Source organism: Physella acuta, unplaced genomic scaffold (assembly GCF_028476545.2).
Source record: "Physella acuta isolate Inbredline_101_S28 unplaced genomic scaffold, ASM2847654v3 ptg000381l, whole genome shotgun sequence".
Lineage (NCBI taxonomy): Eukaryota > Metazoa > Mollusca > Gastropoda > Physidae > Physella > Physella acuta.
Window position 1 is genome coordinate 174195 of NW_026731900.1, and position 22433 is coordinate 196627.

Here is a 22433-nt window from a genome sequence, read left to right on the forward strand (position 1 = left end):
ATAAAAGTAGGCTAAACACAAACTAATTTAATTTAGCCTATAGTATATAAAGATCATGTTAAATTTAATTAGATAGGCCTATCTGAAATGTACATAGCAATCAGGGGCTTCATGACTAGTTTCATGAAATGTCAACATGCAGGGACAAATTTTATTTGATTAAGGCGACAGCTCTGAATTAAAGTTACACATTCGTTTCTTAGAAAGAGACTGTCATTTCTATTTATAGCTGTTCCGATTCTAAATACTGCTTATTGACTGAACGGATATTACCGATCTCCGACAATAGACTCGTCCGAAAATAGGTGTGTTAGGTTGTTAGTCGTATTGCCCATAGGTTTAGGTCTAAAATTATGGTTAGAACTATGACATGACTTGGGTTAGGACTTGGGATAGTTGGGTTAGGTTTAACATTAGCACGTCATAATTATATTTCTCTAGCCAACAGCAATCTTTCACCCCCTTTTAAGAAGATTGAAGCATTATTGTACTGTGGAATTACCCCCGTAATAATTTATGAAAAGTTTATATAAATTATTAGCCCAAAGACTATTTTTTAAAATCACTATTTTGAGTATATATAGGCCTAGATCTAGCGAATACTACTTGCTAGATCAGTTGATCTAGGATTTAAAATCTAGATCTAGTCTAGTCAGTCTAGACTAGACTAGACCGTCTGGCCCCCGGCGTCTCTAGCTAGTAGTAGTAGCAGTAGCTAGACTCTACCAACTAGAATCTATTTTTACTTCTACTTTTGTTTTGTGGAAGTTGGTCAATTCCAGGAAGTTTCTGATAAGAAATCAACCAACAAACAGTGGGCCAGTGGCTGAGTGGGTCTATTAACTATAGGCCTAAATCTAAAAATAAATCTTACAACGCACATACAGACACATCGGTAGCACTAGTAAGTAGTGATGATATAAAATAGGCCTATAATACTCTATTCTAGACCTCTATACTCTATATTACAATACTGTAATAGATTGAAATAATTGTGAGGTCAAGGGAACTCACTCTTCTGTATTAGTTCTATTTATAATATTGTTATCTTGAGTGATGTCCCTTGTGTACTTCCTTCCGTCCTCTCTGTGTGTTACCATCGTGATGTAGTTAGACCCATTAAACGTGTTATATACAACCACAGGCTTCTGTCGTCAATCTATTATAACTGGCGACGAAGGATAAACATCTACTAGAAAGAGCACCTAATTACGCAAAAAAGAGGTTTGCTAGAGCTTATTAGCTAATTATTTCTAGAATTATGGCGCTGTATGGCCAAATAAAAGAATTTGATGCGAATGATGAAATCATTCAAGATTACCTAGAGAGGTAAAGCTTTTACCTAGAAGCTAACGACGTGACGATAGAAGCCAAAAAGAGAGCTGTTTTGTTAACAGTCATAGGGCCTCAACAATTTAGGCTACTAAAAGACTTATGCGCACCAGCTAATCTAACTACCAAGAGCTTTAACGAGCTGAGCAAATTGCTAACAGACCACCATGCGCCTACCCCATCAAAGTTTTTATGTAGAGCTAGATTTGACAGTAGGACTCGTCAACCAAACGAGTCAATATCAGAATATGTTGCTGCTTTACGTCATTTAAGTGAATTTTGTGAATTTGGAGACACGCTGTCTGACAGATTATGTGAAAAGTTTGTGACAGGTGTAAACAGCCCTGATATTCAAAGAAAGTTGCTGCTCGAGTCAGATCTAAAATTGGAAAAAGCAATACAACTTGCAATGTCATTCCAGCAGTCATCAGATGCGGCGAGATCTTTAGCACCTTCAGAGATCCATGCAGTAAACAGCAGGTTAGTCAATAAACATCAACCCCATCAGAGCATTCCAACTTATGCTAAACAGCCTGCTCGTTCAAATCCTAGATCTAAATCTAGTAATAATTATCAAAAATGTCATCGATGCAAAGGTCCCCATGCATCTCATCGGTGCAAGTTCAAGTCTGCAACTTGTTATAAGTGCAGTGAGCAAGGTCACATTGCCAAGGCCTGCTTTGCAAAGTCTTCGTCTGTTGCTAAATCTAGCCAGTCAAGACAGTACCGCAACCAAAGGCAGCACTATGTTAACTCTCACCAAGACTACCTAACCCAACCAATGAACCACTCTACCTGTGAAAATGCTCAAACTGATTCGCAGCCGGATTTCAACCTATTCTCTGTGAAATCAATAAGTCATGCTCCCATCAATGTACAAGTTAATATCAACGGTAAGAGCATCAGCTTCCAACTTGACACTGGAGCATCTCTAACAGTCATAACAAAGAAAGATTTTGACGCTGTCACAGGAGGATCAGTGCCTCTACAGCCATGTCACAAGTGTCTAACAACATACACTGGTGACAATGTTCCGGTAATAGGAGAGTGTATGGTTCATGTAAGTTATAATGGTCAAAGTGTTAAACTTCCTCTTCTTGTGGTTGAAGGAAATGGACCGCCATTACTAGGTAGGAACTGGTTAAGTGATCTTAAGTTAAATTGGGAGAGTATTTGTTCATTGAAGAATGTAAAAGAATCTAGTCTTACTTCACTAGATAAAGTTATATCTGAAAATAAATGTGTTTTTGGTAATCCAGGATTACTAAATGATAGAACAGTGAAGTTAAGCATTAAAGATACAAATCCAAGATACTGCAAAGCTAGAGTTCCACCTTATGCAATGAGGAATAAAATTGAAAATGAGCTAAGTAGATTGGAATCTAATGGCATTATAAAGAAGGTAGACTATTCCGATTAAGCGTCGCCCATTGTGCCAGTGTTAAAGAAGGATGGTTCTATAAGAATTTGTGGAGATTATAAAACTACACTGAATAAGCAAATAGAGCTAAATAGGTACCCTATACCTAACATTGAGGAAATTTCTTTGAATTTGGCAGGAGGAGACAAATTCACTGAATTAGACTTTAGTCATGCTTACACTCAACTAGAACTGCATCCAGATTCAAAAGTCTATACGACAATAAACACACATAAAGGACTCTACCAATATGAAAGACTATGTTTTGGCATATCATCTAGCCCTGGAATTTTCCAAGCTGTCATGGACAGTATTTTTAAGGATATTCCAAATGTTTGTGTGTACTTTGACAATGTGTACATAACTGGTAAGAATGACACTGAACATCTTAAAACACTTGATAAAGTATTGAAAATTGTTGGTGAAAAAGGTTTAAAGATAAACAAAGATAAATGTCAATTCATGCTGACAGAAATTAGTTTTCTTGGTTATATATTGAGCAAACAAGGCATCAGACCTCAACCTGAGAAAACAAAAGCTATTAAAGAAGCACCCAAACCTGAAAATACCCAACAACTAAGAGCTTTTTTGGGCTTAATAAATTACTATGCAAAGTTCATAGGAAATCTGTCTGGTAAACTATCACCACTGTACAAGCTGCTACAGAAAAATGCAACTTGGCACTGGGGTAAACAACAAGATACTGCTTTTAATACAGCAAAAGAGGCTTTGTCTTCTGACACCTTACTAACTCACTATGACCCAGGGAAAAGACTTATATTAACATGTGATGCTTCACCAGATGGTGTAGGAGCAGTCTTGTCCCACATGGATGAGAAGGGTGACAGACCCATTGCTTTTGCCAGTAGATCTTTGAACCAGGCTGAGAAAAATTATTCTCAGTTAGATAGGGAAGGCTTAGGCATCATTTTTGGTGTTAAGAAATTTCATAAGTTTCTGTTTGGTAGGAAGTTCACCATCTTTACAGATCATAAACCATTGCTAGGTTTATTTGGAGAAAACAAAACCCTACCTGAGCATGCCTCACCAAGAATTCAAAGATGGGCTATCACACTAACTGCATACAATTATGAATTGAAATACAAACCTGGATCTGAGAATAGTGCAGATAGTCTTAGTAGATTACCTTTAAAAAACCAAAGCCTGAGCTATGTACCAGAAGATGTATTTGTTCTCTTCACTATCATGGATAACTCCAATATAAATGTGAATGATATTAAAAGAGAAACACAAAAAGATGAGTGCTTAATAAAAGTATATGAGCACTGTATGAATGGTTGGCCTGAAGAGTCTGTGAATGATGACTTAAGGCCATATAAAATAAGAAATAAAACCCTTTGTGAAGATAATATAAAAGATGGAGAAGATGCAGTCCATTACCAGTCAGAGTTGCCTAAACAAAGTACTTGTAACTTGATAAATGATTATGGTGATATGGCAATTTCAAATGTTTTAAAGAGAATACATTAGTAAGAAGGAATGTGATCATCAAACAACTTTGCTAACATCATTAGCACTTACAGAAACTAAAAGGGTAACATCAAAAGAAAAAAAAAAGATTTTTGCCATTTAATACTTTCAGATGCCAATTCAAAAATAGTTCCATTAAATCATGACAAACATTCATTGAAAGAAAATTTGGTGTTAATAAGAATGTGTATCTAAGAAATTATGGGAGAAAGGAAAAATGGATACCAGGTCAAATTGTTCAATGTACAGGACCTGTGCCTTATAAAGTTAAAAATAACTTGTGCAGATAATAAGTGTGAATCTATCAATCCCACCAAATCTGAACAGTTCACACCAACTCAGTTTGTTTCACAACCAAGTTCTGTTGATATGAGTGAACCAAGTTGTCTGGAGTCAGAAAATGTAAATTCTGGAGTTAATGATTTAAATCCTAGACCTCCTGAGATAGAGAATCCAGATGGTCAGAATCTTGAGTCACCAAATCAAAAGCCACTGAGAAGGTCAAGCAGGACAATCAAAGTCCCAAATAAGTTAGACCTATGATTTTAAAGGTCAAGAGGACTTTGACATTATTGTTTTGTATCTTGATTATGTTGTGGCATATTGTGCATTGTTTGTAAGGATGTAATCTACCATAGTGTTCATGTTACAATATAATTGGTGATTTTAGGATACTATCAATTGTTCTATTGAGAGATGTGTTATTGTGTTCTAAGGGTAAAGGGATGTAATAGATTGAGATAATTGTATTGGTATTATATTTATATTGTTATCTTGAGTGATGTCCCTTACATGTTGTTATCTATAAATAGTTGTCTCTCGCCACTTCCTTCCTCTCTTTGCATCATGGCTGTCTGTAAATAAAAGGCTGTTAACACCAATGTGGCTCCTCGTCAATCTATAACAAATACTATAGATCTCTTTTATAGACTCTAGAGTTGACCATAAATTTAACAACATTATTTATTCACACTAGTCATACATAGTCATAGATTAGAGCTATCTACATTCTACAGTATGGGCAAAACATGTCACATCTTATTTAGAATCTAGTAGATTCTTCAATCTAGTCATATATTTAACTAGGCATATATATATATATATATATATATATATATATATATATATATATATATATATATAAAGGGATATATTTATATAACATATGTATATAATATATGTATATATATATATATATATATATATATATATATATGTATATATATGTATATATATGTATATATATGTATATATATGTATATATATGTATATATATGTATATATATGTATATATGTATATATATGTATATATATGTATATATATGTATATATATATATATATATATATATATATATATATATATATATATGTATATGTATATGTATATATATGTATATATATGTATATGTATATATATATATATATATATATATATATATATATATATATATATATATATATATATATATATATATATATATATATATGTATATATATCTATAATATAAGCGGGCTGTGTCTGTCCTTCCTTCCTTCCTTCCTTCCGTCCGTCATCGCTATAGATTTTGGGACTATAAAAGTAAACTACGCACCATGCTGTGCTTTTCAGTGCACCGCAGTGTCTTATTATAAGTATTAGAGTAGGGTTTGTTTATATAGCGGCATAGAGCTATTTTATAATTTCCACTGTTTGTACAATTTTGCATAACGTAAAGAGAATATTAAATACACGCACATTGCTAAAACATATTAAAAGGATCAATGTCAAATATCGTTTTCGTTAATATTCCTAGAAAAAGTGGATACATTTTAATAACATAATAACTGTAGGTTAGAAAAATCAAATGGATTTAACTCTTTTCTAATTTTGACAAAGGAGGTAATTTAAAAATACATTAAACTCACGCTAATAAAAAATGTGAATGCAAATATACGTTCGTCATAGAAGGAATTAGTGTTGCAATAATATAATTAGCAAAATGTGAATGCAAATTATTCGGATGTCTAAGAGGAAATTATAATTAGAAAATTATAATTAGCATGGATTGATAAAAGGCAATCTTTTATTTATTTTATTCACTGAATGTAGGCCCTACTGTTTATTACTTATAATTTTTAATCAACTATTCAGCACTATTATAGACGCGTCATCACGTTCATTAGGTGCGCAATGGTTTTAGTTATGAAACTCTATTGTAAATTTTTAAAATTTAAAGTACTGGAAAAAAAATGCGTGAATGGATAAAGTGAAATATTGTATATATTATAGATACTGCCTATTATTTATACTGTTTTCTAATTATTATTCTATCTTTCGGGTTTTATAGGAGAGGCGTAGCGAGGGGGGGGGGCATATATCCCCGGGTGCCGACCTTAGGGGGCGCCAAAGTGGGTTGGAAAAAATTTGTGAGGGGGGGGGTGGTGGAAATCGAAAGTTTTAGGGCGGGGGGGGGGGGGGGGGGAAGGGGTGCAAATCGAAAGTTTGAGGGGGGTGCAAATCACCGAAAAGGGCGCGATTTGGCGCTACGGGCTAGACTGTGAGCAATATGCCTTTATGATTGCATTTAAATTGTGTTTATATTATGAGTGTTGTTTGTTTTTTCGTTTTTTTTTTTTGCGTTCGTTTTTGTTGTGTTTAGTTTTGTTCTGTTCCCAAGTTGGTACATCTATAATAATAGTTTCGCTGTCTGTCTATCTATCTATCTATCTATTTATCTGTCTGACAAGAACGCTCTAGAGAAAAGACAAGCAATTTAAAAACATGCATAGTAATTCGAAAAACGAAGTATGACGTCGACACATTTAGCGCACAGAGTAGAAAATAATCTCACAGTAATATAATGACGTCATTGATTCTGGCGTAAATATTGAATAAAGAGGAAATGTTGTCTAATCTAAGTGGTTTGCGTGAAGAGTTTCTTGCATACAATTCTTCGGGTAGGGGCGAAGCCCCACCCCCCGCGTAAGAACGTCTGAGCCCCTCCCCCTCCCCAACTCAAAAGAAATTTCCTCATCGATACTCTATAATAAAATTACCGCCTAATTAATGTGTCTAATCTAAAAAGTGGTTTTCTTGCAATGGGACGGTAGACATGATTTTTTTTTGGGGGGGGGGGGGGGGGTGGAGGGGTTGGGGGGGGGGGAGTGTGTGTGTGGGGGTGGTGTGTGTGGGTGGGGGGGGTGTGGGGGGTGGGTTGGTTTCAGTGTTTCTTTCAGACTTTTTCCTCCCCGGAGAGGGGTGGGGGTACTTGAAATTTTCGGGGGCGGGGGTAGAATTTTCTGGGAGGGGGCGGACACTGGAAAAAGTATATAATTATATTTCGTTGAATGGGACGGTAGACATGTTTTTTTTTTGGGGGTGGGGGGGTGGTGGAGGGGTGGGGGTGGGGGGGTGGTGTGTGGGGGGGTGGGGTGGGGGGGGTGGGGGGTGGGGGGGGGGTTGGTTTCAGTGTTTCTTTCAGACTTTTTCCTCCCCGGAGAGGGGTGGGGGTACTTGAAATTTTTGGGGGCGGGGATAGAATTTTCTGGGAGGGGGCGGACACTGGAAAAAGTATATAATTATATTTCGTTGAATGGGACGGTAGACATGTTTTTTTTTTTTTTTGGGGGGGGGGGGGGGGGGGTGGGGGGTGGGGGGCGGTGTGTGGAGGGGGTGGTGTGTGGGGGTGAGGCGTGGGGGTGGTGTGGGGGTGGGGGTGGGGGTGGTGTGTGGGGGTGGGGGTGGTGTGTGGGGGGGTGGGTTGGTTTTAGTTTAGAGAAAAGAGACAGCACTATCAGCCTAGCGCCCGTGGTACCCTTCCTCAACGGGCCATTTTTCTCGTTTAAAAAAGATTTACAGTGGCGGAGCACGGGATGCAGCTAGTATATATATATTTATATATTTATATACATATATATATACATATATATATATATATATATATATATATATATATATATATATATATATATATGTTTCATTGTTAATTTAACAATGAATATCCAAATGTAAACATTACAATAGATGAGTCATTGTATTTTATAGTTATTTAAATAGTAGTATATTATTATATATTTAAAGAAAATCATTTATGTTCTACATTTTAAAAATTTACAATAGAGTTGCCTGACTAAAAACCATTGCACTCTTAATGAACATGATAATGTGCATGCAATAGTTGGATAAGACAGCCGAGTAATTAGGACAAAATTTCCACAGACAGACTGATGACAGAGGATTGAGAGGAAGCAAGTTAAATGAAAGCTTGTAAAAACTTTGCATCTTTTGAATCATCAATGATTTTGTGATAAGAAAGTATGAAATGTTCACCAACTTTAATCACATGATATAAACAAAAGATGTTAATTGACAATAATCACATGATATAATCGCAACCTTTATATTTCTGCTTCTCCTTAGGGATGAGCCACAACAATGTCAGAGAAAAGAAAAAATGTCTGGCCAGGTAAACAAGGGGGCTCCAGGTCTTACAAAGTTTCCAACAGCCAGTTTGCTTACAGCCACCAGGGTCCTGCTCAGATCAATGCCCACACAAGCACAAGTCTCTATGACTGTGCTTCAAGTACCAGAGTTCATGATGATGATGATGAGGGGTGCAGGGCAGCAGAGAGGCGTGAGGTCTACCAAGGCACCTCCACCAGCTTACACAGAAACCACATTGACCCAAGATATCAGCCCAGCGCCTGTAACATGAGACCAAGGTCAAGGATGCAATCTTTAGGCAGCGTTGACAGTTTAGAGTCTGCCAGTAGCTCACCAGGTGATGATCACATTAGAAGTAACAACAGGGAGAATAACGCTGCTCACAGAAAAGGATTTGGCAGACCACAGAGCTCCAGAACTCCAAACTCTTCCATCAGCTACACACCACAGCTTCGGCCCTGTGAGGGTGCTCAGTGGGATCCTACTCCACCCAACCCCAGGACAAGACATGCACAGCACACTAACCCTAGTGGGGGTGCTCACTGGGAGGAAATCTATGACAGGAATCAGAACCAATTCCCTGCAGATTCTCACAGAAGTGCACACAGCTATACTAGTCATAAGCCCAACAGAAGCTCTGGCTACAACAAAACTTACACAAACCATAATTTAGTGGAAGTCAAGTCTAGATATCCTCGGCAAGTAGACACTGTATGTCATGTTAGACCAGCATCAAGATCAAACTATACAATCAGCATGGAGAGTTTAAACTCTGTGGGTGGCTCTCAAGGTCATGCTGGAGATGATTTCAGGACAGGGGACACAACTCCAGCTGCTGACAAAACAGCTGTTAACAAAAATAAAGTTAGAAACAGGAGAAAAAATAAGAAATTACAGAAAAGAGACAGACCATTCAAAACTATTGCTAGCATTGAAATCATGAAGCAGTTTTCTAATGAGAAGAATTTAAAAGAAATAATTAATCAACATATAAATACATCAGAAAAGTGCATGGTTACTTTGAATGAAGCATCTGTTGTTTGTGGGAAAAATAAAGGCCAGTTCATATTGGTTGTTAATGCAAATAAATTAATGGCTGAGAAAGTAGTTAAAGAGTTCAGCCAAAATGTAAAAATGGCCTTGAATGTTCCAGTCAGTTTTGAGATAGCAAACAGCCCAGACCAGGAGGAAGAAGATAACGAGACGTTCAAACAAACCAACATTCAGGACGGTGAAAGAAAAGAACCAAGGGCCTGGTCTAATCCAGAACAAGACTTTTTAAAACCAAAAAGAAAAGTTGAGACATCTGTAAAAAAATATGGTGCCCAAAGTAAAATGGCTGAAAATGTTAATTCATCAAATTTGGTTAAAACTGAAGAAACTTCAAGTCCTCGGCCCACAAAAGTCTCAGTTTCTGTTGGGAAAAGTTTCTCTAGTAAAACTGAAGCCAGAGATTTTTTCCAAAATTATCTGTACCATCAGGTCAGTATGGATAATTTGTCCGAGGTTCAGCTACTGGATTCTCGTACAATTTTTGAAATGTTTTGTCCAAGCAAATCTGCTGCCTCCAGGCTTGTCAAGAAACTGAACAGGGTAAGACTAGAAGGAATCTCTGTGCGACCTTTGATAGCTGACACAGCTGTAGGCAAGAATCCCCCACTGAAGAGCGAACACCTCAGAACTCAGGTTGATGCTACTGTTTGTGAAATTGATAGAAAGATGGTCTCTAGCATGGAGAAACATAAAGTAAAGATAAGATATTATGAAGAAGCACTTAAAAAACATGAAGAAAAGAATCGTTCTAATGAAGAGTCTATTAAAAGATTAGATTCACCTGCTTTTGTTGAGGAAAGCGAAGATGATGTTGACAACAGTGAAGAGCTGGCCCTAAGAGATAAATTAGTTGAGTTAACTAAACAGCTGAAAGTTTTTGAAGATGATTGTAATGAACTAAAAGAAAGAGTGAAACAGCTGAATCTATTGACAGCTTCAATGACAGATTTGAACAATGTCCTTGAGACAGTGGGAGTGGAGTGTCAACGACTTAGCACAGCTTTACCCATTTACGCCAGGAGAAAGGACATTGTAGAACATGTGAAGGCAAACCAAGTCTCTGTCATACTGGGTGAGACAGGCTCAGGAAAAAGTACCCAGATAGCCCAGTACCTGTACGAGGCTGGTCTAGCAGGAAGTGGTGCTATCATCTGCACACAGCCTCGTAAAGTGGCGGCCATAACTCTTGCTGAACGTGTGGCGAAGGAGATGGTGAAAAAAGTTGGGGGTCTTGTTGGCTACAAAACTGGAATTAAAAAAACGGTCTCACAAATGACCAAAATAATTTTCTCAACTGACCACTGTTTGCTAAATGAGTGCCTGAAAGATGCAGAGCTCACTGAGTACTCTTGCATCATTGTGGATGAAGCACACGAGCGCAGTATTTACACTGACCTTCTACTGGGCATGATCAAAGCTTGTTTACCCAAAAGACCTGATTTGAAAGTGGTCATTACATCAGCCACTATAGAACCAGAACTTTTTATCAGGTACTTCCAATGTGGTCCAGAGTTGAGAGTTTCAGGAAGGACATTTCCAGTAGATGTCTTGTATGAGATGGACAACACAAATGAGTTTGAAGATTATGAAAAGAAAGCGGTTGCTAAAGTAGTACATGTCCACAAGAATGAAGGTCCTGGTGATATTCTTGTTTTTCTCACTTCCCCTGTTGAAATCATGAGATGCTGTGAAGAGTTAGTCAAACAGTTAGCAGCATGTGCCAAAGAAAGACAGCTAGCAGACTTCAAATGTTTTCCACTTCATGGACAGCTTCCACCTGATGAACAAAAGAAAGTCTTTCAGCCTCTTCCAGATGGAGTAAGGAAAATAGTTTTTGCCACAAACTGTGCAGAAACCTCCATTACAATTGATGGCATTAAGTATGTTATAGACACAGGTGTGGCCAAAGAAATGAAATATGATCCCAAGAAAAACATCAATCTTCTGGGGACACACGTCATCAGCAAAAGCTCCGCTGACCAGAGGAAAGGCAGAGCTGGACGTACTGTCAATGGCAAGTGCTACAGGCTCTGCACTGAAGAGAGCTACCACTCCATGGCCACCATCAGTGATCCAGAAATTCTTCGAGTCCACCTGGGTCAAGCTGTCCTGAAACTTGCAGAACTTGGCACTGACTTTACCAAGTATGAGTTTGTTCAGCCCCCCAGCAAGGAGGCCATTGACTCAGCTTTGACCCTTCTGCACCAGCTTGGGGCATTGAACTCAAGTGGAATAACAGACATTGGGAGATGGATTTCAAAGTTACCCTTTGACCCCAGACAAGGCTACCTAATCTTCCAAGGAGACAGAGAAAACTTACTGTATGACTCTTTAGTTGTGGCAGCTCTGATAACCCATGGGACAAATCTGTTTTACAGGGGCCTAGCAGAGTCTGAACAGCAGAAATCATCCCAGAAAAAAAATCTCTTCAGTTCTGAGTTTGGTGATATATTTACACACTTGCAAGTTTACAAACAGTGTGAAAAGCTTGATAAATCTGGACAGTCCAAATGGTGTAGAGAAAACAGCATTAATTATAAAATCTTTAAATTTGTCAAGCAATGTGTTGGTGAAGTGTCTTCTGTATTGAAAAAAGAACTTGGTACTTCCATGGATTATGTTTTCAATGAAGATAAGGCAACTCTCAATGCTTTGAGAAAAATGATCTTTCTGTCTTACCTCCCTTCACTGAGTCATTATCTGGGTCATATCAAAGCTGGATATTTTGTACCTTTGGTAGAAAGACAAGTACATTTTCATCCATCCTCTAGTCTGGTGTCCCAAAATGCCCAACCAGAATGGGTAGTGTACACAGAGTTGACTAAAACTTCCAGAGATTTGATCAAAGGAATGACAGTGGTTGATGAAGACTGGGTCACTGAGGCCATTGCCAGCCAAAAAATTTCCCTCAACCTGCAGAGTGTCAGGGAGAGAAGGATCAAAGTTGTGCACAAAGAGGAAGTTGGAAGGTTTATATTTCAAAAGATTGTTGGTCCAAGGTACAGTAATCTGCGCCAGTTGGAAAATGAGTTGCTTGAAGAAGGAATGGCCAACATTGTTGTAGAAGCTGACAGAGAACTGGGGACCATTGAGATCTACTCTACATCTACAATGAAGAAGGAGGCCCTTAAAAAAATAATGAGATCAAAATATGATCTAAGAACAGTTTTGACATTGGAGGAAGAGGAGTTACCACTTTTGAGAGTAGATCACGGAGAACCTGAATGTGGGTTTCGAGTCATTCTTGGTCAAGGGGGAGAAGTCAATCTTCTGCTCATGCCTGACCAAAGCACTGAAGTCCTGGTCACAAACTGTACTCACAACACCACAGAGGAAATGATCAGGGCCAAGTTTGAATGTTTTGGAGCAATAAAAGAAATAATATCCTTTAGAAAATCGGAGCCCTGGGGTTTTGTTAGATACAGCTCACCAGCTGAAGCAGAGAGAGCTGTTGAAGGTACACAGAAGGATGAGACACATGTTGGTAAACTAAAAACTCAACAGAAGAAAAAGAGAAATTATTCTGCTAAACTTTCCTGGTGCAGAAGACCCATTAAACCACCTGGGACTGCCTTTATAGTGTGTCCAGCGGTGGAGAAAGCAGGATTGGTTGGACGCTACTTATCTCTGCCTACTGGAATGTTTGAAATTCAAATTTCCAAAAATGAGAATGACTTAATGTGCTTTAAAACAGGGTCAGCAAGTGAAACTGAGATCAAAAGTGCAGTTTTACATTTACTGGATAATAGGGAATACTTAGAAAAACAAATACGTGTAAGCCTAGTCCGCAATAAAGTCAATGCCCCAACCAACATTGAAATGTCCTGCTACAAACAACAATTGGTTGAAGAATTTGAAAAATATATCTCTCGACATAAATTTGAACTGGATTTGATACTACCAAAAGAGAACCATGTTGATCATATTGGTTTCATTCAATTTGATGACCCAGTAGCTGGACTGGCTGCTTGTGATTCTGTAAGAGGATGCACAATTTTTGGCAGCTCTATTCAAATCCACCTAAACCTCAAGACCACTTTTCATGTACCCCAGTTCATCATGAGAGTCTCAGAAAATCAGCTGGATGAAATTCGTGAAGGTTTGCAGAAGTACAAGCAGATTGTGGTGTCCAAACGAATCATAAAAAACAAGAACTTTATCATTGAAGTATCATCAGAGAAAGCTCATGAGATAGCTGAAGCTAGAGACTTGATACAGAAGGTGCTGGAAGGTGAGATCATCCAGTGTGGTGAGGATAATCTATTAAAAAAACTTCTCAATCGTGAGGGGAAAGCATTTTTACGTGAAATACAACAATCTTTATCAACTGTCATAGTCATTGATGAACGCAGAGAAAAACTTCATCTCTATGGAAGTCCAGAAAATATTAGCCAGTGCAAAATAGAGATCAATAAATATTTGGATAAAATCAATCAAGGATACCATAAGATTGCCAGCTTAAAAGGGCCAGGGAAACCAGTAGGTCTAATGAAAGCTTTGATGGCAGAGTTCCAAAATCTCCGTGATGACCTTGTTGAAACGTTTTCTCTTAGTGATGTCATTATAAATTTCAAACTGCAAGAACTGTCACTTATTGGGGATAGAGAGTCTGTAGACAAGGCGTTGGCGAGAATAGCTGAGGTGGAAGCTTCCCTGGCTAGAAATCCTGGCATTGATGGGGATAAAGTTTTACCAGATTGCGGCATATGCCTGAGTCCAGTAGACACAGCAGAAGATCTGTACAGGCTTGAGGGCTTTGGGCATGGCTACTGCCTGGGCTGTCTCAGGCTCCAGCTTGACGATGCTCTGGGGGAAAACAAATTCCCAGTAAAATGTGAACGTCAGACATGTGGTCTGCCTTTGGTTTGGAGAGATTTCCAGTTTATGGTCAAGAGAAAGTGGGTAAACAAAGCAAAACTGCTGCAAAGGTCTCTGAACGCATTGGTTTCTCTGAATCCCAGCAAGTACAAATTCTGCTTGACCCCCAACTGTCCTATCGTGTATGAGGTGACTACCTGTGAAGAGGGCAATGAGTTTACCTGCCCATCCTGCTCTGTCAGCCTGTGCACCTCCTGCCACACAGTGTACCATGCAGGTCTCACCTGTAAAATGGCTGCAACCACAAAGGAAGCAGATTTAAATATAGACCAATGGATACGAGCTGACCCCAACAACAGAAAGCACTGTCCCAAATGTACAACTGTGATAGAAAAAAGTGAAGGATGCAATAAGATGCATTGCAGTGGGTGTAAAATCTACTTCTGTTGGATTTGTTTGGCAGATTTTCAATCAGGGCAAGAATGTTACGCTCATCTGGTTAAAAAGCATGGTGGTTTTTTTGATTAATTAAAAAATTAAGCTATATTTACCTTTGGATTTTTCTATAGGCAATGCTTCCATGCTTTAAATACTTATTTAATTTGATTTTTATGCAATGTTTGTTTTAAGCTTTAAATTAAACCTTCAAATTAAAACTATCAGCAATGGTTTGGTGTAAGCAGAGAAGGACAAGAACTTCCTTTACAATTAAGAGCAACAATATACAGCATAATAAAAAGACTTGAAAGATTATAAAAAAAATTTGGCTAAAATGTCTGTGTTGGAAAAAGAAGTTTGTATCATTAATGTGGCTTAAGCTAAGTAATGTTCAGAAAGCATTTTTAACCATTTTTTTTACTTCTGTTAGACATTCAGATTTTGTTTTATGTGTCGACTAATTTGCTAATAAAATGTAATCCACACTGTAACCTGTATAATCTCAGTCCTTTAAATGAAGAGGATCACAAGAAAATACATTATAATAATTATAGACAATCATAAAATTAGCTTTTTGTAAAAAAAGTTTTCCTTCATAGGTAGTATGCTTAAATCAACCTTTACTATATATATAAGCGGCTAGGTAGTGTGTCAGTACGTCATGGCTATAGATTTTGGAACCATAAAAGTAGACAGCAGCATGCAGTGCTTTTCAGTGCATCGCAGTGTCTTATTATAAGTAATAGAGTAGGTTTTTTTTATATATAACGACGTAAAGTTATTTTATAGTTGCCACTGTTTTTACAAGCTTTTATTTAACTCACTTCCTCGTCGGTCTGTCTGTCTAGACGGAAACACAGGAGTGAAAATTCGGACAGTTCTACTTGACCGATACGATTCACAGTTGGCACGTGGGTCAAGACGTGAAGACAATGCAATCTAAAACTAAATTTGACTTAATTGGATGCCTAATTAATTTTTTATGAATTAATAAAAATTTGAACCGAATTAGTAGGCATGTCTAGCCAACCACACCACACGCGTCATCACCTTCAATAGCTGCGCCATCACGTAATGGCTGCGTTCAAAAACCATTGCGCGCCTACTGAACGTGATGTTCAGTAGGCGCGCAATGGTTTTTAGTCATGTAACTCTATTGTAAATAAAACATGTAAAGTACTGAAAAAAAAATTCATAAAAAACGTTTTAATAACAAGCTTTTATGTAATGATGCACTAAAAAGTAGAAAATAAATTATACACTACTATTTAAATTACTATAAAGAAAAGCGTGGGTGTCTTCCTTAACATTAGTAAAGGTATCCAATAGATACTAAAGTGACCAACGCTTTTCTTTATAGTAATTTAAATAGTAGTGTATAATTTATTTTCTACTTTTTAGTGCATCATTACATAAAAGCTTGTTATTAAAACGTTTTTTTATGAATTTTTTTACTCTTTTGCATAACGTAAAGAAAATATTAAATACACGCACATTACTAAAACATATTAAAAGGATCAATGTTAAATATCATTTTCGTTTATATTCCTAGAAAAAGTAGATACATTTTTATAACAGTAGGGCGAAAAAACTAATTAATTCAACTCTTTTTTTGTAATTTTTTGCAAGGGAGGAAATTTAAAAATAAATTTAACTCATATCAATAATTTAAGTTAATTTTTTTTATTACTACCGCATTGATTATTATATGTTAAGGTTCATAATTTAAAAAGAAAAATGTTAAGATTATTTATATTATTTTCTAATTAGTCTATGATCTCTCAAAATCACTACTTTTTGTTTTTGTTTTTCGGTGTTAACAGATAGTGAAATTTTAGAATTAGAGTATAATTTGGTATAGAGAATGCTGGAAAAGATCTCTCTGGGAGCGGACGCCTCGGAAAAGCGTGTTTTTCGGTGGTGATTCTAATTACATTGCCAATGTGTTTTCTTAGAACTATAAAAGTAAACACCACTTGCCGTAAATTTATTTGCATCGCATCGTTTTATTATAAGTTATGGAGTAGGATCTATTTATGTGACTTAAATTTTTTATGCTGGGAAGACTGTCTTTGGGCGCGGACGCCTAGGAAAGCGTGTTGTTCGGTGGTGATTCTAATGTTGTGGTTGTGTTGTTGTTTTGCTTTTTTTTATGCTGGAAAGGCTCTCTTTGGGCGTGGACGCCTAGGAAAGCAAGTTGTCCGGTAGTGATTCTAAGGTTGTGTTGTGGTTGTGTTTGTGTTGTGTTTTTGTTTGTTTTGTTCTGTTTCCAAGTTGGTACATTTAAAAAAGATTTACCGTGGCGGGGCACGGGTATGCAGCTAGTATATATATATATATATATATATATATATATATATATATATATATATATATATATATATATATATATATATATATATATATATATATATATATATATATATATATATATATATATATACACTAAGCAGTTTAAACAGGCTGTGCCATTATTGTAACTATTGAAACTAATGTATTAGGCCTAATATATTTTAGATGAGAAATTAAAACTTTTTAAAAAATTATGAAAGAACTGAATTATTATTTTATAGACTATATCGCAAAATTTGTTTTACTGATGTCATAAATAGTGAACTAATTATTATAACTTAAGTTTTAAAAAATGCTAACTGATTTTGTTATTATATATAGTATGACCACAAATGAATATTGTCAATATTTTGACTGTACCAAAAATTGATCCTGATTACATAATTCAATGGTTAATTGGTTATGGGTTTAAAAAGGTTCAAAATAATGTTTGTAAAAAACATTAACTAGATAATGTTGTGCGCCTACCTAATCAACAAGGATTAAAAGAATTTTAAAGTTGCTTCTTTCAAAAGCATTTGTCATTGATAAACATTCATTAATTTTGCCTCCAAACAAAGTTTTAAAAATAATTAGCATATAATTTCTCTTTTTTTTAAAATTTATTTTGCTGTTATTTTTAAAAAAATCTGTTTTTACAAATATGTTTTGTAGGCGATTATTTGTATCATTATTTGTATCTTCAATAGAGCGTAATCCATATTAATTTATTTGTAGTTGCTAATATAAAATTTAAAAGGTCTTTCTTTTTGCAATAAATAATTAAAGGATGCATATGACAATGCTTTGTTAATGAATTAAAATTATGAAATGTAGCTGGTAGTTGTTTTTTGAATACTTTTTAAAAATAATTTCATCTATTTATTTTCATATTTATGCTAGTGTAAACCAAAGTTGATGTTCTTATAATTATCTGCCCATTGTCTCAGTCATCTGCTGAGTAATTCTGCAACGAGCAGCCAAGTCCAATTTTTGATGTCTTTCATCCAGTGACGTCTTTGACTTCCCCTTCTTGCACAGTGCCTTCATTTTTGTTTTGAATAGGCCATGGATACTTAGGATTAGACTAGTTCTACATTTTTTATCATCAATAGTTAACATTTGTTTTTAGGCCAATACTCACTACATAATTATCACACCAGTTTTATTTAAATATTTAAGCTATACTGTCACGATATTTGACATTTGTTGGTCTAAAAATAGTTATTTTATAACACAAATACTCTAACCTACAACTAATAATAGTAGTTATTTACATTAAAATATGATGGTCTGGTTAATCTAATGTATCAATTCTTCCATAGTGAAAATTGTAGAGATTGCAGCTGGGTTCATTTCAAAGATTTAATTTCAATAAAGAAAGAAAAAACAGATTTTAATTATGACACTCTAACATTTATTGCAGGAACATCACAAAAAGATAAAAATACAACATGGTTTAAAAAACAAAACAAAAATTTAAATACAAGACCTTAATCACCGGGTAAATAATGTAAACACAAATACAACTAGGAGATAGCTTTAAACCCACACACTAATAAAACATTTGTAAATAGGAATCATTATTTTTAATATTATTTAGATAGCACACTAATAAAACATTTGTTAATAGGAATAATTATTTTTGATATTATTTAAACAGCTTTAACTAATAAATCATTTGTAAATAGGAATAATTATTTTAAATATTATTTAGATAGCACACTAATAAAACATTTGTAAATAGGAATAATTCTGTTAAATAGTTTATGCTAAATAGAGGAAAAACAATCACCAATCTTAAAAATTTGCAAAATATAGTAACTGGTTAATTTAATAAAAACATTCTTTTTTATCTAGCCTTATTTTCAGTTGACAAATTATTAAAATATCATATTGCCGGAGCATACAGAATTTGATATAATAACATCAGTCAACTTTTTTTTCAAGGTAAAAAGAGTTTAAAAGTAAACTAGCATAATGAAAAAATCTGTATCAGATTTTAAAATAAAAATCATCTCCACAGTAAGGGGAAGTAAGTAGTTACCACAGGGAGAGGGCTGAGTTATTTCAAAATAGAAATAAATAAACCAGAATACAATAAGCATTGCTACACAGCAATGGAAAAGCAAATAAAAATGGAAAGCTATGCCATTCTACCAAGTCAAATGTCTTTTAAGAAACATGTATTGAATGGTGTACAGAGCTAAGATCTAGCTAAGTCATGTGTGAAAATGGTAGGTACTTCATAAAGAGGCACAGATTTTAGTGTAATTATATTGCAGGCCAATAGTAAAAACATGAAAGAGGCAGTCTAGTCTGAGTCATCCAGAGATTGAGAGAGTTCAACTTATGCATGTAGTATGTTCTATATTTTTATATGCTTGCATGCATTTTGCAATTGAGACCAACATGGTAGATGGTGTGACATGATGTGCAGACACTTAGTGAGCAAACTGGACAATTGAATTCTGACCCCTCCTCTGTGCTAGTGACCTCATACACAACTGGACAATCAGGGGTCAAACAAAACTTGTATTTGTCTGAATGATTCAGCACAAAGTGGTCAATAGACTTGGTCACTAGGATGTCAGACAGGAGCCATTCATTCTCAAAGAGAGCTTTCAAGTCCCTCCAGGCCAAAGGTGACTTGCAGCTTTCAACAGCACATGTAAGGGGGAAATCTCTGCCTTCAACACAGGCATTCATGCTTATAATCAAGCACATTACACAGTAGCAGTGTCCACAGCACTCAAGTCTGTACAGGTCAGATTTATCAGACACTGGACACTTGCACATGATGCAGTAGGGCATCCATGGACCTTCCTGTGGACCTTGAGCATACAGGTACGACACAGCTAGGTCACCAATCGTGGCTAGTGCTCTATCCACTGCACCACTCTCACCCAACAAAGTGATCTGTTGTTGTTTTAAGTTGGTGTCAATATCTATCAGTTCCAGCTGATCATTGACTCCATCTGGCCATGAGCCGTACAAATTTGCCAGAACTTTCAATATGCCCAGTAGATATCTTGAATCTCTCAAAGAGATAACCTTTTTGTTCCTGCCTAGTTTATTGAGATATTCCTTGATATAATTCTGAGCATTGGTCACATTTTCTGCAGTTCCATAGAAATGGATCCTCTCCTTGCGGCTGTCAACAATGATCACCACGGAGTGGCTCTTCTCAACCTCTTCCAACAGCTTCTCTCCTTGTGCTTTGACCAGTATTTTAAGGATGTCGTTTCCCCTACATTCCACTGTCAGACCTTCCAGCTCATTAATCCATGTAATAAATATATTTTGAACAGTAAAACTGGAAATATCAAACGTTCTAGCAAGCTCAATTACAGGGTAATGGTGCCTTAATCTAACCAACATTAATAAAAATTGGTCATGTGTACACAGACATTCACAAGACTGAGTATAAATGTAATTTAATTTATCAACCCCTCTCCCTAATGTCCACAACACAGTAAAAAAAAAGTTGCTGTACTGTCCAAGCCAGTGTAGTGATTGATAAGTTTGTCATTGTCCTTTATCCTTTCAAATGAAAGATAACGTTGTTTAACTGATTCTTCTAATACATTTGTCTCCTCTTCTGTGGTATTACTGCACCCAATAGCTATTACTTCTGGACCTGGGTCTTCACAGAACTCACCAACAATTTCTTCAGCCCCAATGTCTAGGTTGCACACAACCATTTCTGATGCTCCTGGGTCTTCAACTGTTGATCCTTCACCCAAGACACATTTCACCACAGTAATGTTGTCCTCTTGGTGGGGTTGCACAGTTTCTGTCCTTTCTTGTTTTAATAGCCTTCTTTTTCTAGCCATTTCAAGTGTCTTGGGGGATATTGTCCATTCAAAAATAGATGGCACTGCCATCTTTTTCAAACATTTCAAAATTCTGGGATTCCTGAAATACATATTTTATCATAGAATTAATATAAGCAGTTTTTTCTAGCAATGGTTAATTCAATTTAGAAATAGTGATGATATGAATGTAATTTTAAATTTATGCCAGGTCTAAAGTAATAGAAATCTAATGGCTGGCCTAGATTATAATGAATAATACAGTAATCAGATAATTAGGCCTACTTAATAAATTACCAGAAATTGCTCATATTATGCCTAATCTAAAAGTAACGACATATTATTAAATTTAAAATAATAGGGCTAGGGCCTATTAAATAGTAATATTTATTTGAGATTATAGTGTAGTGTGGTAATAGTAGTCAAGATAGAGATGTAAGACTACGATTAGTGATTAGACTAAGGGTAAATGCAACACTTAGTTCAAGGCCTTCGATTCTGGCATATATATAACAACTGACCTAGGCTCTATACTACCTAATGCAATATGACTACAAGTTAGGTGGTAAATTTACCTGTTGCAAAATTGAAAAATGACATCACTCTTAAAATCATCTTCTTTAAAATGTCTTTTACAGACAATCGACGTCTTTGATGGCTCCCACTTGCCATGATCAGGTTTCTCCCGTTTAATAGATGCGATCCATTTGGAACGAAGTTCTTTATTTTTGGGGAATAGGTGTCCACCTTTTCCCCTACACTTTGGTACAGAGCAATAATACTATTATTAATTATTAAATTATTAATATATGCTGGCATTTTTCAGTCTTATAACTTATACATTATACACTTTATTATATAATTAAAATGCGAGTACAATCACTTGAAAAGCTATCCAGTAAATAGTACACCGCATTATGAAGGCATTTTCAGATATTACGCAATTTATTTGATTTAAAATACACACACGATCTCTCAAACATACTACTATTTACTATTTAAATATCAGCATACATGTTTGTTTACAAACAGTTTAACCCAGATGTACGTGTCGCCATCTAGTGTCAGGGGTGGCTACTCTGCGTAGCAATATTGACCATTTCGGACTAGATCTCTAGATCAGGGGTCTCCAAACTACGGCCCGCGGGCCGAATGCGGCCCGCGATGTCCTCTCATCCGGCCCGCGGAGAAGATCTACGTCCAGGAAGAAAAATTGGGTTTGACAATTTGATGGTGCTGCCTCAACCTTACATGCAACGGATGGTGCAGGCCCTTGTACTTTTTAGTTGTGTAGTCCTGTATTATGGCGCC

The 22433-nt window shown here is 36.2% G+C and overlaps 2 protein-coding genes across 4 annotated transcripts; one reads left to right on the top strand and one right to left on the bottom strand.

Annotated features, from left to right (window-relative positions):
• Positions 1 to 740: 740 nt before the first annotated feature.
• Positions 741 to 16021, top strand: LOC131942018 (uncharacterized). Of its 2 annotated transcripts, none has more exons than XM_059301675.1 (2): positions 741 to 904; positions 8644 to 16021. In XM_059301675.1, exon 2 carries the CDS (start codon positions 8659 to 8661, stop codon positions 15064 to 15066), a length of 6408 nt encoding a protein of 2135 aa, XP_059157658.1. In that variant the 5' UTR covers positions 741 to 904; positions 8644 to 8658; the 3' UTR covers positions 15067 to 16021. The 2 variants fall into 2 exon arrangements, with proteins under 2 accessions (XP_059157658.1, XP_059157659.1); XM_059301676.1 differs by lacking the exon at positions 741 to 904 and adding an exon at positions 8474 to 8538.
• A 2680-nt stretch (positions 16022 to 18701) lies between these two features.
• Positions 18702 to 22179, bottom strand: LOC131942021 (uncharacterized). Of its 2 annotated transcripts, XM_059301683.1 has the most exons (3): positions 22137 to 22155; positions 21698 to 21882; positions 18702 to 21225 (listed from the first exon to the last, which is right to left on the bottom strand). In XM_059301683.1, the coding sequence occupies exon 3, from the start codon at positions 20686 to 20688 to the stop codon at positions 19684 to 19686; it is 1005 nt and encodes a 334-aa protein (XP_059157666.1). In that variant the 5' UTR covers positions 20689 to 21225; positions 21698 to 21882; positions 22137 to 22155; the 3' UTR covers positions 18702 to 19683. The 2 variants fall into 2 exon arrangements, with proteins under 2 accessions (XP_059157666.1, XP_059157665.1); XM_059301682.1 differs by having other exon boundaries at positions 21698 to 22179.
• Between the last annotated feature and the right edge of the window lie 254 nt (positions 22180 to 22433).

What these genes read in the sequence shown, in the direction of transcription:
- LOC131942018 (XM_059301675.1), top strand. Translation starts at nt 8,659, where the DNA reads ATGTCAGAGAAAAGAAAAAATGTCTGGCCAGGTAAACAAGGGGGCTCC.
- LOC131942021 (XM_059301682.1), bottom strand. Translation starts at nt 20,688, where the DNA reads ATGTTGGTTAGATTAAGGCACCATTACCCTGTAATTGAGCTTGCTAGA.